The sequence below is a fragment of the Sinohyriopsis cumingii genome, chromosome 18, assembly GCF_028554795.1.
Source record: "Sinohyriopsis cumingii isolate HCF-2022 chromosome 18, ASM2855479v2, whole genome shotgun sequence".
Lineage (NCBI taxonomy): Eukaryota > Metazoa > Mollusca > Bivalvia > Unionida > Unionidae > Sinohyriopsis > Sinohyriopsis cumingii.
In genome coordinates, this window is record NC_142978.1 from 97,797,274 (window position 1) to 97,813,977 (window position 16,704).

At 33.7% G+C, this 16,704-nt stretch overlaps 1 protein-coding gene across 2 annotated transcripts in view; it reads left to right on the plus strand.

The window, feature by feature from the left end:
- LOC149777559 (uncharacterized) overlaps positions 1-16,333 on the plus strand; it is an 80,988-nt gene extending 64,655 nt beyond the window's left edge. For both annotated transcript variants that reach the window (XM_089942166.1, XM_089942168.1), the window contains 2 exons: positions 9,238-9,567; positions 10,307-16,333. In XM_089942166.1, coding sequence (XP_089798292.1) covers positions 9,238-9,567; positions 10,307-10,512 — 536 coding nt within the window. In that variant the 3' untranslated portion in view covers positions 10,513-16,333. The remainder of the gene's footprint in view (positions 1-9,237; positions 9,568-10,306) is intronic.
- Positions 16,334-16,704: the final 371 nt, after the last annotated feature.

Consider the following 16,704-nt stretch of genomic DNA (forward strand, 5'->3'; position numbering starts at 1 on the left):
GGTAGATGAATATAAAGCAAACTACACTACATTATGTCACTAGAAGGGAGATGAATATAAAGCAAACTACACTACATTATGTCACTAGAAGTTAGATGAATATAAAGCAAACTACACTACATTATGTCATTAGAAGGGAGATGAATATAAAGCAAACTACACTACAGTATGTCATTAGAAGGGAGATGAATATAAAGCAAACTACACTACATTATGTCATTAGAAGGGAGATGAATATAAAGCAAACTACACTACATTATGTCATTAGAAGGGAGATGAATATAAAGCAAACTACACTACATTATGTCATTAGAAGGGAGATGAATATAAATATCAAACGAAGATGTAGAAGTAGAATGTTGTAAAATTGGAAGATCGTGATGTATTCATTAAATAGATGCGCACTCATTTACACATGTAGAGGTACATAGTCATTTACTCAAATAAATGTACACATCCCGAGTTGGACATAGACGTTGACACAAACGGAGCTTGTAGTATAATAAAGAAATATTGGGGTAGGTAAGCCCGCTGAAAAAGCTCTCGTCTGGACTGAAGATACTGAAACTCCCTGTTTTTGTTTTATGGAAGAGTATGCAAAGTACTCTTAAGTGCTTCATAACAATATGAACCCACTTCGATTGTTAATGCAATTGCTTAGCACACAGTGCTAGAGAATATGCCAGATACAAATATGGTTCAATACATCTATTCTAGATTGCAAAACAAAACCTTTCAATCTCACTATGCTCGATACTAAATTCTTTTCCGATTACCAACATACACTGTTTTATAGATTATCATATAGCTACAAATGTCATTACATTGTCATTCTTAAAATCTGATATTTTCGTCTTTTCCTCCTTAGAATTATATATAGACCAGCGATCGTTCTGGTGGACTAAGTGGTTAGAGCGCCCGCCTAGAATGCGGGAGGTCGCGGATTCTAACACCGGCCGAGTCATTCCAAAGGCGTATAAAAATGGTGCTAGCATCTCCCTCGCTTAGCTCTCAGCATTAAGTTAGTATTAGGACTGATCGGTCTGGTGTAATGATATTCTGATAGGGTGGTTCATGATGATACATGCCTGTGGCATGATGCTCAGTGCTATACATTACTATAAACTGCCACACTGCAGACATTGTGAGATATGACTGGAAAATTGTTAAAGCTAGGTTAAAAGTCCAAGTCACACACACACACACACACACACACACACACGGCAAGGAAGCGAAGTTTTGCATATGTTAAAACAGTAATCTTGTGTAATTCATCCCTCTTAACACACAAATGGTACTTACATTTGGAAGACAAATTAACGTATCACCATGAACTTGAGAGCGATTGATAAGAAACATTAGTATAAATGCAAATGCTGTCTTTGAAGATAGTCTTGTCTTATCGTCATCCTTGCATATGTTAGGAATGTGATGTGATGTAATTTGGATTTTTAATGTAGCTTTAACAATTTTTCAGTCATATCGCTACGATGTCTGCAATGTGGCAGTTTATAGTGATGTCTAGCACTGGGGCATCATGCCGCAGACATGTAGCATGATGTCCCACCCAGTCACATTATCCTGACACCGGGCCGACCAGTCCTAACACTAACCTCTTAATGCTGAGCTCCAAGCGAGGCAGCTGTTAGTACCGTTTTTGTAAGTCTTTGTTATGACTCGGCCGGGGATGGAACCCACGACCTCCCGCATCCGAGACGGACGCTCTAACCACTAGGCCACCGGAGCGGTCGCATATGTTAGGAATAATCTTTGGGTATCTTTCAGGAAAGCATCCTTATGCAGCAAGGAAAGATTACTGATCGCTTCGCTTGTTGTGGTACTGTGTGGTACTGGAGCCGGTCTTGCTGTCTACCTCAGTCTACATGGTACTTCTAAGATTCTTTTACATGAAAGGAAGAGCACGTAATACACGTACATACCAACCATTACTTCAATATGCAAACAAAACGGTGTATATGGTGACTGAATACATCGCCAATAGTTTAGAAAAAAGCTTGAATATCAGCTTTTATTTATTTTATTAATAATGGATACGTTTAGTAATTAAATATCAGTAATTAATCAATGCAATCCGTCATTCTTAAATCTCTGAACTATATTTCATTCTTAAATATTTTAATTATAATGCATATATTACAATAATCTTTTCAGATAGTTTGCAATTGTTGATTGAAAGTTACGTACTCTCAATCTATCTTTCTAAATATGTTGCTGCCATATTTATTTTTACAGATGGAGAGATCCTATCACAGGAGATAGTTTACCTGCGAGAAACTTTTATTATTTCCTCTTTTTCTATTTGCTGGAATTTTAATAGCTAATTACCGACTCTCTTGTGGACAAATTAAAGGCACAGATAATATCTTTTGTTATAGATAATCCTAGCATCTGCACAACTACAGGAAGAACAAATAGTGAGTTATTTTTATATTTAAAAGACTCTTAATCTCTTTAAGCTTTCAATAACGTTTCAATTAAATGCTGATTGCTTCTGTAGACAATGTACATTTTGTTCAAGTTGATATCTTCAGGCTCATTTATTATAAATACACGTTTACCTGCGATCAGTACGTTGTAATTTGATTGCATACAATGTTTTAGATGAACATCAATTATATCGATCTTTCGACCAGCCAAAATTAACTGTTCAACTTTTCCATTTCCATGTTGTGCCTCTAAATATTCTTTAGCATTATGAATGTGAATGATGATTCTCGAAAAGATATTGAATCTATGAAGCGTTTGTTGTTTTCACTATTGTTTTCACTATTGATTTATTCGTAACCGGCTCACATGTAGTACTAATTTCAGGTTGCTGCTTTTGTCTTAATGAAATTGAACAAATTTCCGTTACCATTACAAATCTTTAGCCATTGCGAAACGCAGAACTAAAAATAGTAGAATATACTGGTTCCATGTCATTAAAGCATACCTTACTATTTATTAATAAGGCGAAAATTGTCTGAAATAGAAGGCGAATTCATAGTGTTATCATAAATCGTTTTTAAAAATATGTACACATAATCCACTCCCATAGATTGTCTCCTTAAGTAAATGTCATTATCTCATCGTTAAAGAAAATTGCCTACCATCCATTGCTTCGGATTTCTTTGGCGAAACAAATAGCATAAACCATAATGCAAGACCAACGGTAATGAACGAGTTGCCATCAACAGGTACCTGATGATTACCGAAGGCAAATCTCTGAACGCAGACAATTCTTGTCGTGTGAGTTTTCAACAACATCAATAAAGGATACCAATAAACACCAAGGTTACAACCTTCTCATTTTGTATTGCATATTTATCTGCATCTCGTTTTAGACATTTGTACCCTCTGCGGTCTATTCGAGGGAAAGTATGCCTCTCCTGTGCATCGTTGTCTATTTCTGTGGTCTCTTTTATGCTACCAGTTCATGCCTGTCATATAACCCTCTGTGTTCTAAAATCAGATAATGCCATTCTTACAACTTCATTTTGCTATATGTGAAGTATTACTATAAAGCTAGCTAGCGTGAAATTAGAGATGTTTTCGTACAAACATGTACAGCAGTGTTATGCATATTTAAATTCAAATGATTGTTAGTTTTAAATTTGTTTTATTTCATTACATGCTACGGTAATGTAACATTGTATGCTGGACCTGACCTTGTCCAAATCTGAGTTCATTTCTACTTGACCTGTCTGACTTTTTTAATTTCATTTTGTGCAAGCAAGTAATACGTATCTAAATTATCTATGTTTATGGGCTTAATAGAAGTAAATATGCTTATTTGGGTCAAAGTTTTGGAATTCCTAAGTGAATTATACGTAATCGAGGCTATTGTTTTGTAAACATCAGGATTCTTCTAGAAGGTTATTTTACATTAAAGAATGTTTATATATATATATATATATATATATATATATATATATATATATATATATAGAGAGAGAGAGAGAGAGAGAGAGAGAGAGAGAGAGAGAGAGAGAGAGAGAGAGAGAGAGAGAGAGGGAGAGAGAGAGAGAGAGAGAGAGATAAATACATAGATAGATAGATACATAGATAGATAGATGTGAGGACTTCATCATTCTTGCTTTAACATCGAGCACTTTCAAGTTGTATATGATATGTTGTGAACAGTAGATTTGGGCTGCAATGAAATTAATGAACTCAAGCGAATATTTTGTTCTGGAAACACAAAAGTGCTATGTTAAAATTCTTGGATAAAAACCTTCACTGGAATTGATACTGAATTCAAAACTGGAATTTGATTACTGACGATTCAACAAAAGACTGTTGACACATCAAAACTCAATAAGCTATAACACACACGTCATCGCCTTCAGTTTTTGATTTATTCGAGACTTGTACTGAGTTTTAGTCAGGACTTTAGATTATTAGGACTTTTGTCTACAATATTTGGATTATTTTGGGATTTGAATCGCAATACCGTAAGTTCTTTTTTCCCATTTTCACTTTTTTTAGGCAAATAAATTATTTGTTAAATTTTACATAGCTTGTTGTCTTTCACTCTTTTATGTTACTTGTTTTAAGAGCAGAAACTCATAACAAGCAATTTAGACATACTTGATATTTAGAAAAAAGTATATCTTGCCAACCCACATTCCAGTCTGTGTTCTTCTCCATATATTCTTTTACTAACTTGCGTTCAAGATTAGATAACAGACTTTTTTAATTTTGATTTATCCTAAAGTTTATTGAGCAATTGATTAGGAGTAATCGAAACAATTATTTCTGCATTGATTATTATTAATTATTTAAATCAGTACTGTAAGGAGCATATCTTATTTACACAGTCGTCTTTCCGATTTCCTTTAGACCCCAGGTATAAAAGTCAAAGCCATCCCTTCTGGATTCAAGTTTCCATAATATTTGTCTCTTCTTATCAGTCCCTCTTTGTATTTTTCACTTCTTGTTTTACGTATGTTCCTTTTGGCTGAAGAACAGGCAGGTTTCAGAAGCAGGATGTACCACTTTGGAAAAGGTCTTCAATCTTAGAATACTCTGTGAAAAATATTTGAACCATTTACAATTCCTAACATCATATTTGTTTTTGACTGCAGGAAGTCTTTCGACAAGGTTTGGCAGGAAGCCTTGTTTTTATACTATATACAACATCAACGCAGAACTAATTAACACCATCAAAAACCTCATGAAAAGGTGACTAGCTCAGTTTTCCTAAACGGCAACATAGGAAATTGGTTCAGAACTACTGTAGGAGTCAGACAGGTGTACGTTTCCTCACCCACACTCTTAAACATCTGCCTGGAAAGGATCATGGCCGATATCTTTCAACACCATGAGGATAGTGTCAGTGTCCGAGGCAGAACAATCACAAACCTGCGCTTCGCTGATGATATCGATGGCTTAGCACAAGATGAACAAGAACTAGAAACCTGTAATGAACCGTCTTAACCAAGCATCACTAAGGTATGGGATAGATATCAACGATAACAATGCCAAGATAGTAACAAAAAAGAAGAAAATAAAAGTGAATGAAGATAACCTGGACACAGCGACAAGCTTCATGCAACTATGAGCTATCACCTCTGATGAAGGTTCAAGTCACGAGGTTCTTTCCAATTTTGCATTAACAACAACTGCTCTGGATAGGCTGAGTCCTACTTGGAAAGACAATAGCTCTACATTAAAGTCCCCGATCAAGTGTATGCTCTCCCTTGTCATTTCCATATTCCTGTATGCATGGGAAATATGGACCTTGACGGCAAAGCTAGAAAGGAGAATCCATGCCTTAGCTATGAGATGTCATCAAAGGATCCTAATTATTTTAGACCACGTCTATAATGAGGAGTGCGCGTTAGAATCCAAGGTGGAAATGGACCATATGTGGATCTGCTCACCACCTTAAAGAAAGAAAAACTAAGATGGCATGGTCATGTCTTAGGTTTTTCATAGAATATCCTACAAGGCGCGGTGAGAGGAAAGAGAAAACGAGGCAGACAAAAGAAAGGATGAGAACATAACATCAAAGGGTGAACAGGTTTGGACTTTGCAAAGTCCCAAAGAGTAGGTGAGAACAGAACCAAATGGAAAGGGATTGTAGCAAAGTCATAAGTGGCGCCGTTACGACCAGCCAGGTTAAGGAAGAAGTTTTTAAAAAAGAAAAAGAAAATATGGTTATTCATAATACAGTTTGACCAATATTTTTTATAACATTTTCTTATATGTTGCGATTACTAAATTAAAGCATTGAGGTAATAAAACATATAGGACTTGCCAAGTTTTGTTTCTCCTTGGTAAGCAAGATTATTTGGATTAAATTTGTGTTCTAATTTTATTCTATTATCACGCCTTTCTTTCGAAGCAATACATGTAATAACTTCCGGGAACAAAACCTCAGGTCCTAATCATAAAAGACCAAGTCTGTTTTCTGTCCTATAGTCTTTATGTCTTGATTCTATTGTATATATCTCTCAATGTATGTTTCTATAAGAAGAATGATTCTTTATTCAGTAAATTAGGCTACTGGTCCATTTTTACAACGTACAATCAAAAATACATTCTGAGCAATGGTGTACAGACTTTAAATGAGGTGTACAATAACTGTATACATACACAATTTTCTGTCAAGAATCATCGTATGTTATTATACACATTTTATATAATATGCATAGGAATTGAAATGTTATATAAAGCGAGTGCAATAATAATTCATTTTCTTACAGCTGATGCAGTAAACGGAAACATATCAGAAGGAAGAAATAGTGAGTTTGTTCGTTTCATAAGCTATTTGACTTTTCAAAACTTGAATGCTTTTCCAGTGTCCGATGTGGATAACGTTTATTTATTTATTTAGTTTTCATAGAGAGTCAATTACGTTTTCCTTATAACTAGGTATTGAGGTATATTTCAATTTGGTTAGGATAATTTGTTTATGAAATAAATGGGAGTTTCACGGATGATTAAATATGTATAATCTTTATAATTAAAGTCAGACACTGAACATAAGGCGAAACAACAAGTTTGTTTCCTTCTTTTCGTGATCTTAATCTAATAAGACATAGAAGTAGTATATAAAATGGTACTTTTGATTACTTTTTTGAGGGTATCAAAGAGTTTTTTTTTAAAAATTGTTTAAGTGATGAACATGATTTTGGCTCACTTTTAGGTGTATCAAAGCAGTGAAAATGGGGTTCTGGCTCACGTTTGGAGGTATCACCAAAGTTTACAGTGATTCCATTTTTTGGGAGTGGTCCAAACGTATTGACTTCATACATTCGCAAATTTCCTCTAATGACTAATCTGATGACAACAACTTTCGCATCTGTCGGACAAACTCATTCGTGAGATTAAGAAGGGATGTAGGCTCGCGTTTTAAAGTGGATCATAAACAATATGTTTTATATCTTTCCTTCATTTCGCATACAATTTATTTATATTTGGAACAAAATAATCAGGAATAAAATCACATAAGGATAACCTACCGTATCCGACATAGCGTGGTGTTGGGTTCTTCTGTTTACAAAGGTAAAGTCATCAGATTGTGTGTTCCAGCTAATGTCTGAAATCAGTTGACCAACGGATGTCGCCAATCAACATCGGATTAATTTGAACGCATGTGTAACATGACAGCATTTTTCAGCTCGAGGGAGAACTTACATAGCTCATAGTCTAATGAAAATTCGATATCATCTTGTTTTAAAGACACCCAATGATGTTATGCTTAATATCTTTTAATATTCAGTATTATTTACGTGATTTGTTAAATGTGACTTTTTGCAAGTACTGATGGCATTTGGGGCTATAATAATAGTTTGGTACTTTTTAAAATATATTTATTTCTTTTAATAAAAATGTCATGTCTTTCCATTTGAATCTATCTGAATAAACCAGGTTACCAAAGTGATTTTTGACCACATAATTCAGAATATGCACACAAAAAAATTATTGAATAGTTGGACACAGAAGAAGCATAAGATAACAATAATGTTTTAATACAAAGGTTTCTTTAAACTTCTAAGTCGTACAAAAGTTTTCTCTGTTGTTAATATAATACCTTATATACACTTTCAGTTGTAACCTTCCACACGTCAAAGAGAGAAGTGTACATCGGAGAGAGTGATTTTTCAATGACGTGCAACGTTTCGAATCATCAGCAGCTCGCACATGTTGAGTTATATCACGAATCTGTTGGACAGAGCACCAGAGAACTTATTGCAAACGTCACGAAAGAGTCTCAAACTATATTCAGAAATGGAATCACTTTGCCAACAGCAGATATCATGGCTGATTTTGCTACTGTAAAACTTAGATTTACCAATAATTTGACATGCAATGACGACGGAAAATATGACTGCGTAGCCATCGGTAGCACCATCTTTACTGCCAGTATTAATCTGACTATTTACAGTAAGTAAATTACAATGCAAAATATTTCCTTCATTTCTAATCCTGATAATGCTAACAAGAGGTTTATAAACAGATCTGGAGGGAATTGGATAATAAAATATCCGTGACGTGTAAACTACGCTGGAGGGAAAATTACAAAACCCTTGGCCTATATAAACCTCTCAGGAGGAATGTGATAATAGAAACCTTTGACCTTTGTTAGCCACCCTGGAGTGAAATAGATAAGTTAAAGCCGTTTCTATTGTTGAGATAAATATTCCCAGAGTGGTAATACGTTCAGAATCATATATATCATTACTTGTTTTATGAATAAGAAAGAAAACTCAAACTGATATCTCCAAAGGGATTTTAACTGACAAATGTTCCTGTTAAAAAAGTGCACATTTAAGTTGCAATTAATTGTTTATGAGGGGTGTAAAAATAAATTTAAATTTCAGACGTGACCGTAAATATCGAGAGATTTGACTTTTCCTTCAGATATCTAGGTGACATGCCTTCTTAAATTAGAATCTTTTTCCCATACCAACAGTGATTTATCATCGAACATGTATGAAGACCAAACACGATGACGATCAATAATTTACCGAGAACAAATCTATATGGTTTGCAGAGTTCCATCACATTATATGGCTCTATCACCCTTATGTCCTAACACTATATTCAAAATAAAAAATGTGACCATATCATTTATTAGACTGTTTAGGAGTTTAGTGACGTTTTGTGAAGAACGGGACGGATCTCGTGTTTCTCAGCGTATTATGTCATGTTCTTGTACTTAAATAATTAGTTGTAATCTGAAGGCAATGTTCTCTGACCGAGCTTGACTTGTATTTTCTGCCTCAGGTGAGCCTAATGTCCCGACTTTGATCCTGTCGCCATGGATTGTTGAAAATGAGACCACCAAGGCAGACAGAATGTTCCGTTGCGAAGGGATGGTTGGCAGACCTGCCAGTCAGATGTCCGTGGAAGCAAACATTTCTGGGTCATTTGAACGATATAATTTTCCATCTGGCATCGCAAATACGCAGGTGAACTGTAATACCAATCAGAGTTTTCAGTTTTACTATGCATTCAACATGAACTGGCATGGACGGGATATCAGATGTGCGGTTACAAATTTAAGAAATAACAAAACTACTTGGTCGCTTCCCAGGACTATAGAGGTTGTAAGGGGTAAGTTAACGTTCATTTTCCCCCAGAATCTTATATGTCCTGATAGAATAACGTGTACCATTAATGGCTTATAATAAAGGTAACAAAAGAAAATAAGGAAGTTTTGAAACGCCTTTACGGCTGACTGTAAGTTTGGTTAGTCGGAAATCATTTTTAATGGAACGACGAAGAACAAATCAAATTACTATGTTTGCATTTGAAGCTGCAACGATACTAACCTTTGTCCTAATAATTAGCTTAGCGTATAATTACGTCTATATCAAAGGTTTGCAAATATGGTTTCATCATAGGCTTTTTAAATGTTTAGCGTTGCAGAGGTCATTTTTGGAGCCAGACTGAGAGAGTTTATACACTTTTTAATATTGCACTTTTACTTTTGTGATGACTAATTAGGACAATCATACACAAATTTTCCTTATATGTAGATGTTAAGTTATGATGGTATACAAGAAAGCTTTCGATGTTATTCAATTCAGACAGAGACTGTAAATGTTGTCATCGTCGTACACTAACAATGCATATTCGGGAAGAATATCGGCTTAGATAGTTACTGCACTTTGAGTAAAATAAAAGCTTATCCAATGATCTTTTTAAAAGACAGACAATATTATGTTAAAGCGAGATTTGACTTGTTTTGTTGTATTTGAGAATGCATAGTTGTAACCAACAGGAAAAAAACTCTTTCTGCTTATGTTGTCATCTTGCGTAATTTTTTCTATACTATACAATCTGTTTTCAGAGAACTACTGTGTTGGCAGGGGAGATACAATTTACTACCCTCATCCTTATGAGTGCACAAAATACATCAAGTGTATTAACGAGAAAATTTTTGTTGATGATTGTGGCGCAGGCTCGTGCTGGGGAGTGAACCAGACGACGAGCTGCACATGGTGTAACAACCAATCTGGAGATCTTGTATGCTTGCCAAGCGCACGTATATACTAGCTGAATTACACATTCAATATACGTCATTGCATTATATTGACCATATTACTACAAAGCACGGGTGAGAGTTGATTTTAGTGTATTTCAGACTACACAAAGTAATCAAGAGCAAAAATTCTTTTTCGCTTATGCAGTCATGTTGCGGTTTTTTCTGTACTATGCAATCTTTTCTTTCAGCGAACTACTTTGTTGGCAAGGGAGATAATAATAATTATCCTCATCTTTATGAGTGTATAAATTACATCTTGTGTAATAAGGAGAAAACGTAGGCTATTTACTAGTGTGGCTTTCGCTTGTACTGGGGAATGAACCACACAACGGCTTGCACATTCTGTGATAACAGACTTGAAGATCGTGCATGTTTGTCAGGCGCACCGTAATTACTAACTGAATGACCCATTTAATATCCGTCGTTGTCGACAAACCTATATTCTTTATTTTTTATTTTTATGTTGCAAACAACAATTCCACATAAAATCCAAACTTATGACCAAAATGAGTGTATGCAAATTTACAGTTATTGTACCATTAAGCAGAATTTGATCGTATAAAATGGGGGAAAACAGCAATATGAAACACAGACAATATACATATTTATCGCAATTTCCTCTTCGCGTACGATTTCAGTTTTCAAATGTTCTTTTAGAAATAATGAATTGAAAAAGGATACATTCAGTATATAAATATCCATTTTTAATATTGTAATTTTTAAGAAGCCGGAACCACCGTTGGGCGGGAAGATTATGCAAAAAGAATTGTAACATTAAACTGGTACTTAATTGTTTATTATTTACCTCATTTCAAGCCATTGTTTCTATTCTGATATGACAATTTATGAAAATTTGGTTTTGGTACACACATGCATTCTCTTGACCTTATTACTACAAAACTCGACAGTTTCCTTTAATTTATGAAATGATGAATTGAAAACAGATATAAAGATTTAATAGGTAAATACCTACTTTGCAATTTTTAAGTAATCCCGAGCCATCTTTTGGCGAGGTGATTATGATTCATAACATTAAACTGGTATTTTATTTTTAAGATTGATACCCCTTTTCAAACCTTTATTTCCATTTTGACTTGAAAAATGATTAGAAGTTAATTGATATACACATATCTATTCCCTTGACCATATTATTACAAAACACGAGTGTTTCGATGTACTATTGGCTTCGCACTCCGGAGATTACGTTGTAATGTTAAGACATACGAGTGTTGTTATTGTTGAAACGTGCCTCAATAAGGGGTAAAAATGGAGTAAAATAAATATCACTATTTTTCTTGTATGTCTTTAAGAAAATCGAAACAGTTTCATGTTAAAATTAAATATATGATACAGTGATTGATATTACAGCCAAGGATGTCTTTAAAAATTGAACACATTTGTTATAACTTCCCGTGTTAGAAATTTGTGTGTATATTTGGACATCAAGAAGCACGACAGATGTTGATACACAATTTATTTACTTTGTTCCGAATTAATTCAATTTAATGCAATGTAGTCTTTCTTTGAGCTGTTCATGTAGATTAATGTGCCGCATGTGATTGTCATATAATGTATATAAAGTCAATTAAAATTTGAACAAGTTAAATTAATTGACTGAAAGCCCTATTGTAGTATTGAAACGATATACTGATACAGCCTGAGTAAATTTTGACACGTAATTAGTGTAACCTTCTTCTCGTCTTCCTTGCATCAATGTATTATGCGGTCGTTGCGTGAACATTGTTTATCCATACAGGTGCCTTTTTCAACTGCTTTTTTATAGGATCTGCATAATTATGCTAAATATGACAACCAGTAAGTAAGAATGGTGAAACATATATAACTGTCAGTAGAATAATACATCCAAACATGAAAGAAGGTTTTGAATTCATGCATGGACGAAAGAGACAAAACGATTACTTGATGTAATTGATTGTCAATGTGAATTTAATAAGAGGTCTTCATGAAGAAATATCATCAAGAAAGGAAGAGAAATTTACATTTAATAGAATGCTGCAGCGTTGTTACCATCGTATAGGAATAAAAGGATGAAGCTGGAAAATAATTTACACTATGGACAAGTCCACATTACCACTCATCTTCATGTCTCAAGGCACCAATGAAAACGGAGCCTTAGGAAGCACATGTCTAAGAATCATCTCGATGTCAGCAACAATTTTCGTCCTAAAATCAGTGTTACGAGAGAAATGGGAATAATAGGATATATATGTTTACCACCAAAAATAATGTTTAGAACCTCAGCCACCTTCCTAACAAATCATGTCTGACACATATGCACCGAAAGTTATTACATTTACATTTTAAAAGGTTCTAAAATAATAAATATATATTTTGTTCTTGCCTACCATTGCTTTTCATTGCATTTGAAAAACCATCAAATGTTACGTGAAGCAAACTTATAAATCAAAATCATTATTTTTCTAAGCCAGTAAAACGCAGTTTTTAGTATAAAATTACGCATTATAGCACACATAAACATATTTATTATTATATAAAACAATGTTTCGAGGCCCCCGTTATGTGATCTTGTAATGCTGTTAGAGTATTCAGTTCATAGCTGATTCGGAAAAATATGTTGCAAGAATGGGTATAGGCACGGTGTATTAGATTAGAATACGAGTATTACTCAAATAGAGATTATAAAGCCATTATAAACAAATGGATCCTTTCAGACTCTTTGAAATGTGATTATGACCAAATTAATAATATTAGATTACTTGTGTGAAATGAATGTATTCCTTGGTATACGTTTATTATTGGATTTCATTATTGATCAACGAATTGCTTTACTTTATTCAAGAAGAAAATATGTATTTAGATTCTACAAAATTACACGGCTACATTCGCAAATATACATGATATACAATGTCTAGAATTCTGAGTGATGTTTCCTTAGTAATTGTTCACTCATACACAGCAAACAGTAATTATATTTTATTCACTTTTAAGAGGTGATCATACAATTATGAAAGTAATTTTTAAAAATGTCAAAAAATAGTGTAATCGTTGACTGCAGCATTATTGCATCTAATGTGGATGACAATATTACAATAAGACACATGCTACTCTTTCAAGGTCAATTTAACAGAGAATCTTTTTGATGACGTACCGCTAGAAGATACTTTTGAAATTTTAGATAGTCATGGTTATGCGACAAATTTTGACAACATATTTTAGATCAACTATCAGTTAGTAAGAGAATAATATGTCACTACACCACCAAGAAAAGCCGTGTTGTAAGTAATGAGGTATAAATAAATCGAGATTTATTTACTTGTAAATATTAGGCAGCAATGCTCCCAGTAAAATGCTTGCCACCCGATAATATATATGATGTAAAGCCTCTTGACCTAATTATGATTAGATGACAAGGCCTCACTGACGTTGTCGTCATGGTCTGAACGGAAATGTCGTCATGGTCTGAACGGAGATGTCGTCATGGTCTGAACGGAGAAAAGTGCGGGTGAAGGCGTGGGCGAGTTGGCAACACTTCAAACTTTAAGCAAGACCCTATGTGCTGCAGAATTCTTGGAAAAGCATTCCTGCAACTGGGGAGAAAGTAAAATAATCAACGGTCCAGCAAACGACCACAAGGCTCGGGTTACTTCAAACATTGAATCAATCTGAATGAATTAAACGGAATAAATAAAAACAAAACGAATAAATAATTTAAACATATAACTAGATAAATCAACAAATTAAAAACACCTATAAATAATTAAACACAATCCATTTAAAGTGTCATTTTGAAGAGACAATTGACAATAACAGACTGAGAATTTAACTTTAATATCTTATATAGTTTCTTCAATTGAAGGTATCACGGTACCAATTGTTTTTCCATATACCTCAATGCTAATGTTCTGTGAAATAAATATACTTTCTGTCCTACTTGGGCATGCATGTCACACACTGCCATATAGAACAATGCTAGATTGTCAATTGACAATGACATAACCAGGTACTCCACTGCATTTAAGAGAGATAACTCTACTGGAACTAGACAGGGGTAAGAGTTATCTAGTCACAACAAGCACATTTTCAGCCATGTGTACCATATTTTAAAAAAATCATAAAAAATACAAAATATGATCTAGATAGAAATTAACACAAACTCACATGTTGCCAAGAGGCTCAACATTTTTTTAAGCCAAACAGAAAGTACAACTCTTACATAATGCACCAATCACAGCTAGTGTTGTTCTTTAATTCTGAATACAATGTTCCATACACCTTAAGCTCCGCCCACCTGGACTTGCGCAATTGGTACCGTTATACCTTGAAAGCTTACATTGTAATGTTTCCTTAATTCCAGATTGTACTCTCTCTTCCCCCCCACGTTGAATTTAAAAAAGGAAATTCATAAATAGAAGCATATAAGACAGTTTTAACTTTTACCTAACTGTCAATATATGTCACCTCCATTTCTGCCGAATTATAAAGCATTGACCTTGGTTAAAAATAATAACTTCTTCAAGCATCACAAAAAACGAAGTAGCTGAAGATTCCAGAAAGATGCGATAATTATACCGGTTGTCCACTCTGTTTGAATGATCGAGAAAATAAAAGAGCTACTTTTTCAGTATTATTATCAACGAAATTTATTTATAATTTTCCAATACTCGTATAACAAAGACAAAAAATAGTCCCCATAAGAGCGTCACAGTTGATGACAAAAAAGCAAGATGATTTTTCCTGTACCTCGTACATTATTTTTATTAAAACTAACTAGGAGACGAAAACAGAACTCATCATAATGAGTGACACATATATGTGAGAAAAAGAAACAAAATTCATGATAATGAATGGCAGAAGGAAAGGACAAAATAGAGACCACTATAATGAACATCACAAACATTAGAGAGAAAACACAGAGAAAACTATAATCAACAGGACAGAATTGGAGGTAATAAAACAAGGACCACATATATAAATACCGTGACAACTGGAGAGAAAAAACAAACAACAGAAACCACTATAATAAAGACGGTAGAAATATTTAGAGCTATACATACAATGCTATAAAACATGAAATGAAACAAACATCTTTTCAAATGCTAGGTGTACCATCTATAGCGTTTTACTGCAGGTGGTTAAAATTTACTGAACCTGAAGGTATTAGTGATAGTGATTCAAATATAGATAATTTTATTTTTTGTGTTTCTTTTGATTTATCTGATCCAAAAAAGCTACGAAAATATTTCCACTGGACAAATTTAATAAACATGAAGGCTATTGGTCTTAAGTGGCTAAAATACAGATAAAAGAGAATACAAGAGAAAACGTCGACGATTCTAAGCTGTAATGTTTATCACAATGAAGAGTGTGTATAAAATTGGTCAGTGTTTTTTTCTCGTGCCTTGTTTGTTCTCTTCAACGAGTTTTCTAGACATTCACTCTACTAATAGAAACTACCCCCGGGATTGTGGGTAATAATGAATTAAGTACATAACATTAAATAAACATTTGCATAGCCTTTTAGCCTTTTCTAACTATATATAGTAATATGAATAATGTTAGCCAAATTGGTTGTTATCCTAACTTGAATTACAGAAATAACGACTACGATATGATGCTGTGTAATCTTTTAATTATGTATGAAATTTTGTGAAATCATCAATTTGTTGAAATTTGTTAATGAAAAATGTTTTTATTAGGACATCAACAGCTGATCATGAGTTTGATAATTTACTGATCGTGCGTTTTCAATGTTTCCAAATGTTTTCTTGATTTGCTTTTCTGATTCATTATTAGTTAAGTTTTGAAGACTTGCCTTTTTCTATGTACATTTTGCAATAAAGATTTTTAATTCCTGTTTGCGTTATTCGTGATGAGGTTTTATACTCTTCCATAAACCTAACTGGTTTCTACGTTGTTTATCTACCACTCAAATAGTATGAAATGCTTGAAGGTCAATAAGAATATTATATATTTGCAAATCTTTCTTATCATGACCTGATTCGTGATGAAACAATTATATATATATATATATATATATATATATATATATATATATATATATATATATATATATATATATATATATATATATACATGATAAGCGGATCTATCTAATTCCTCTCACTAAATCAATTCATTTGATACATGAATACAACAAATTATTAAACCTATTTCATACATTTATCATACACACTATAGATTTATTGACTGTCATTTAAAAG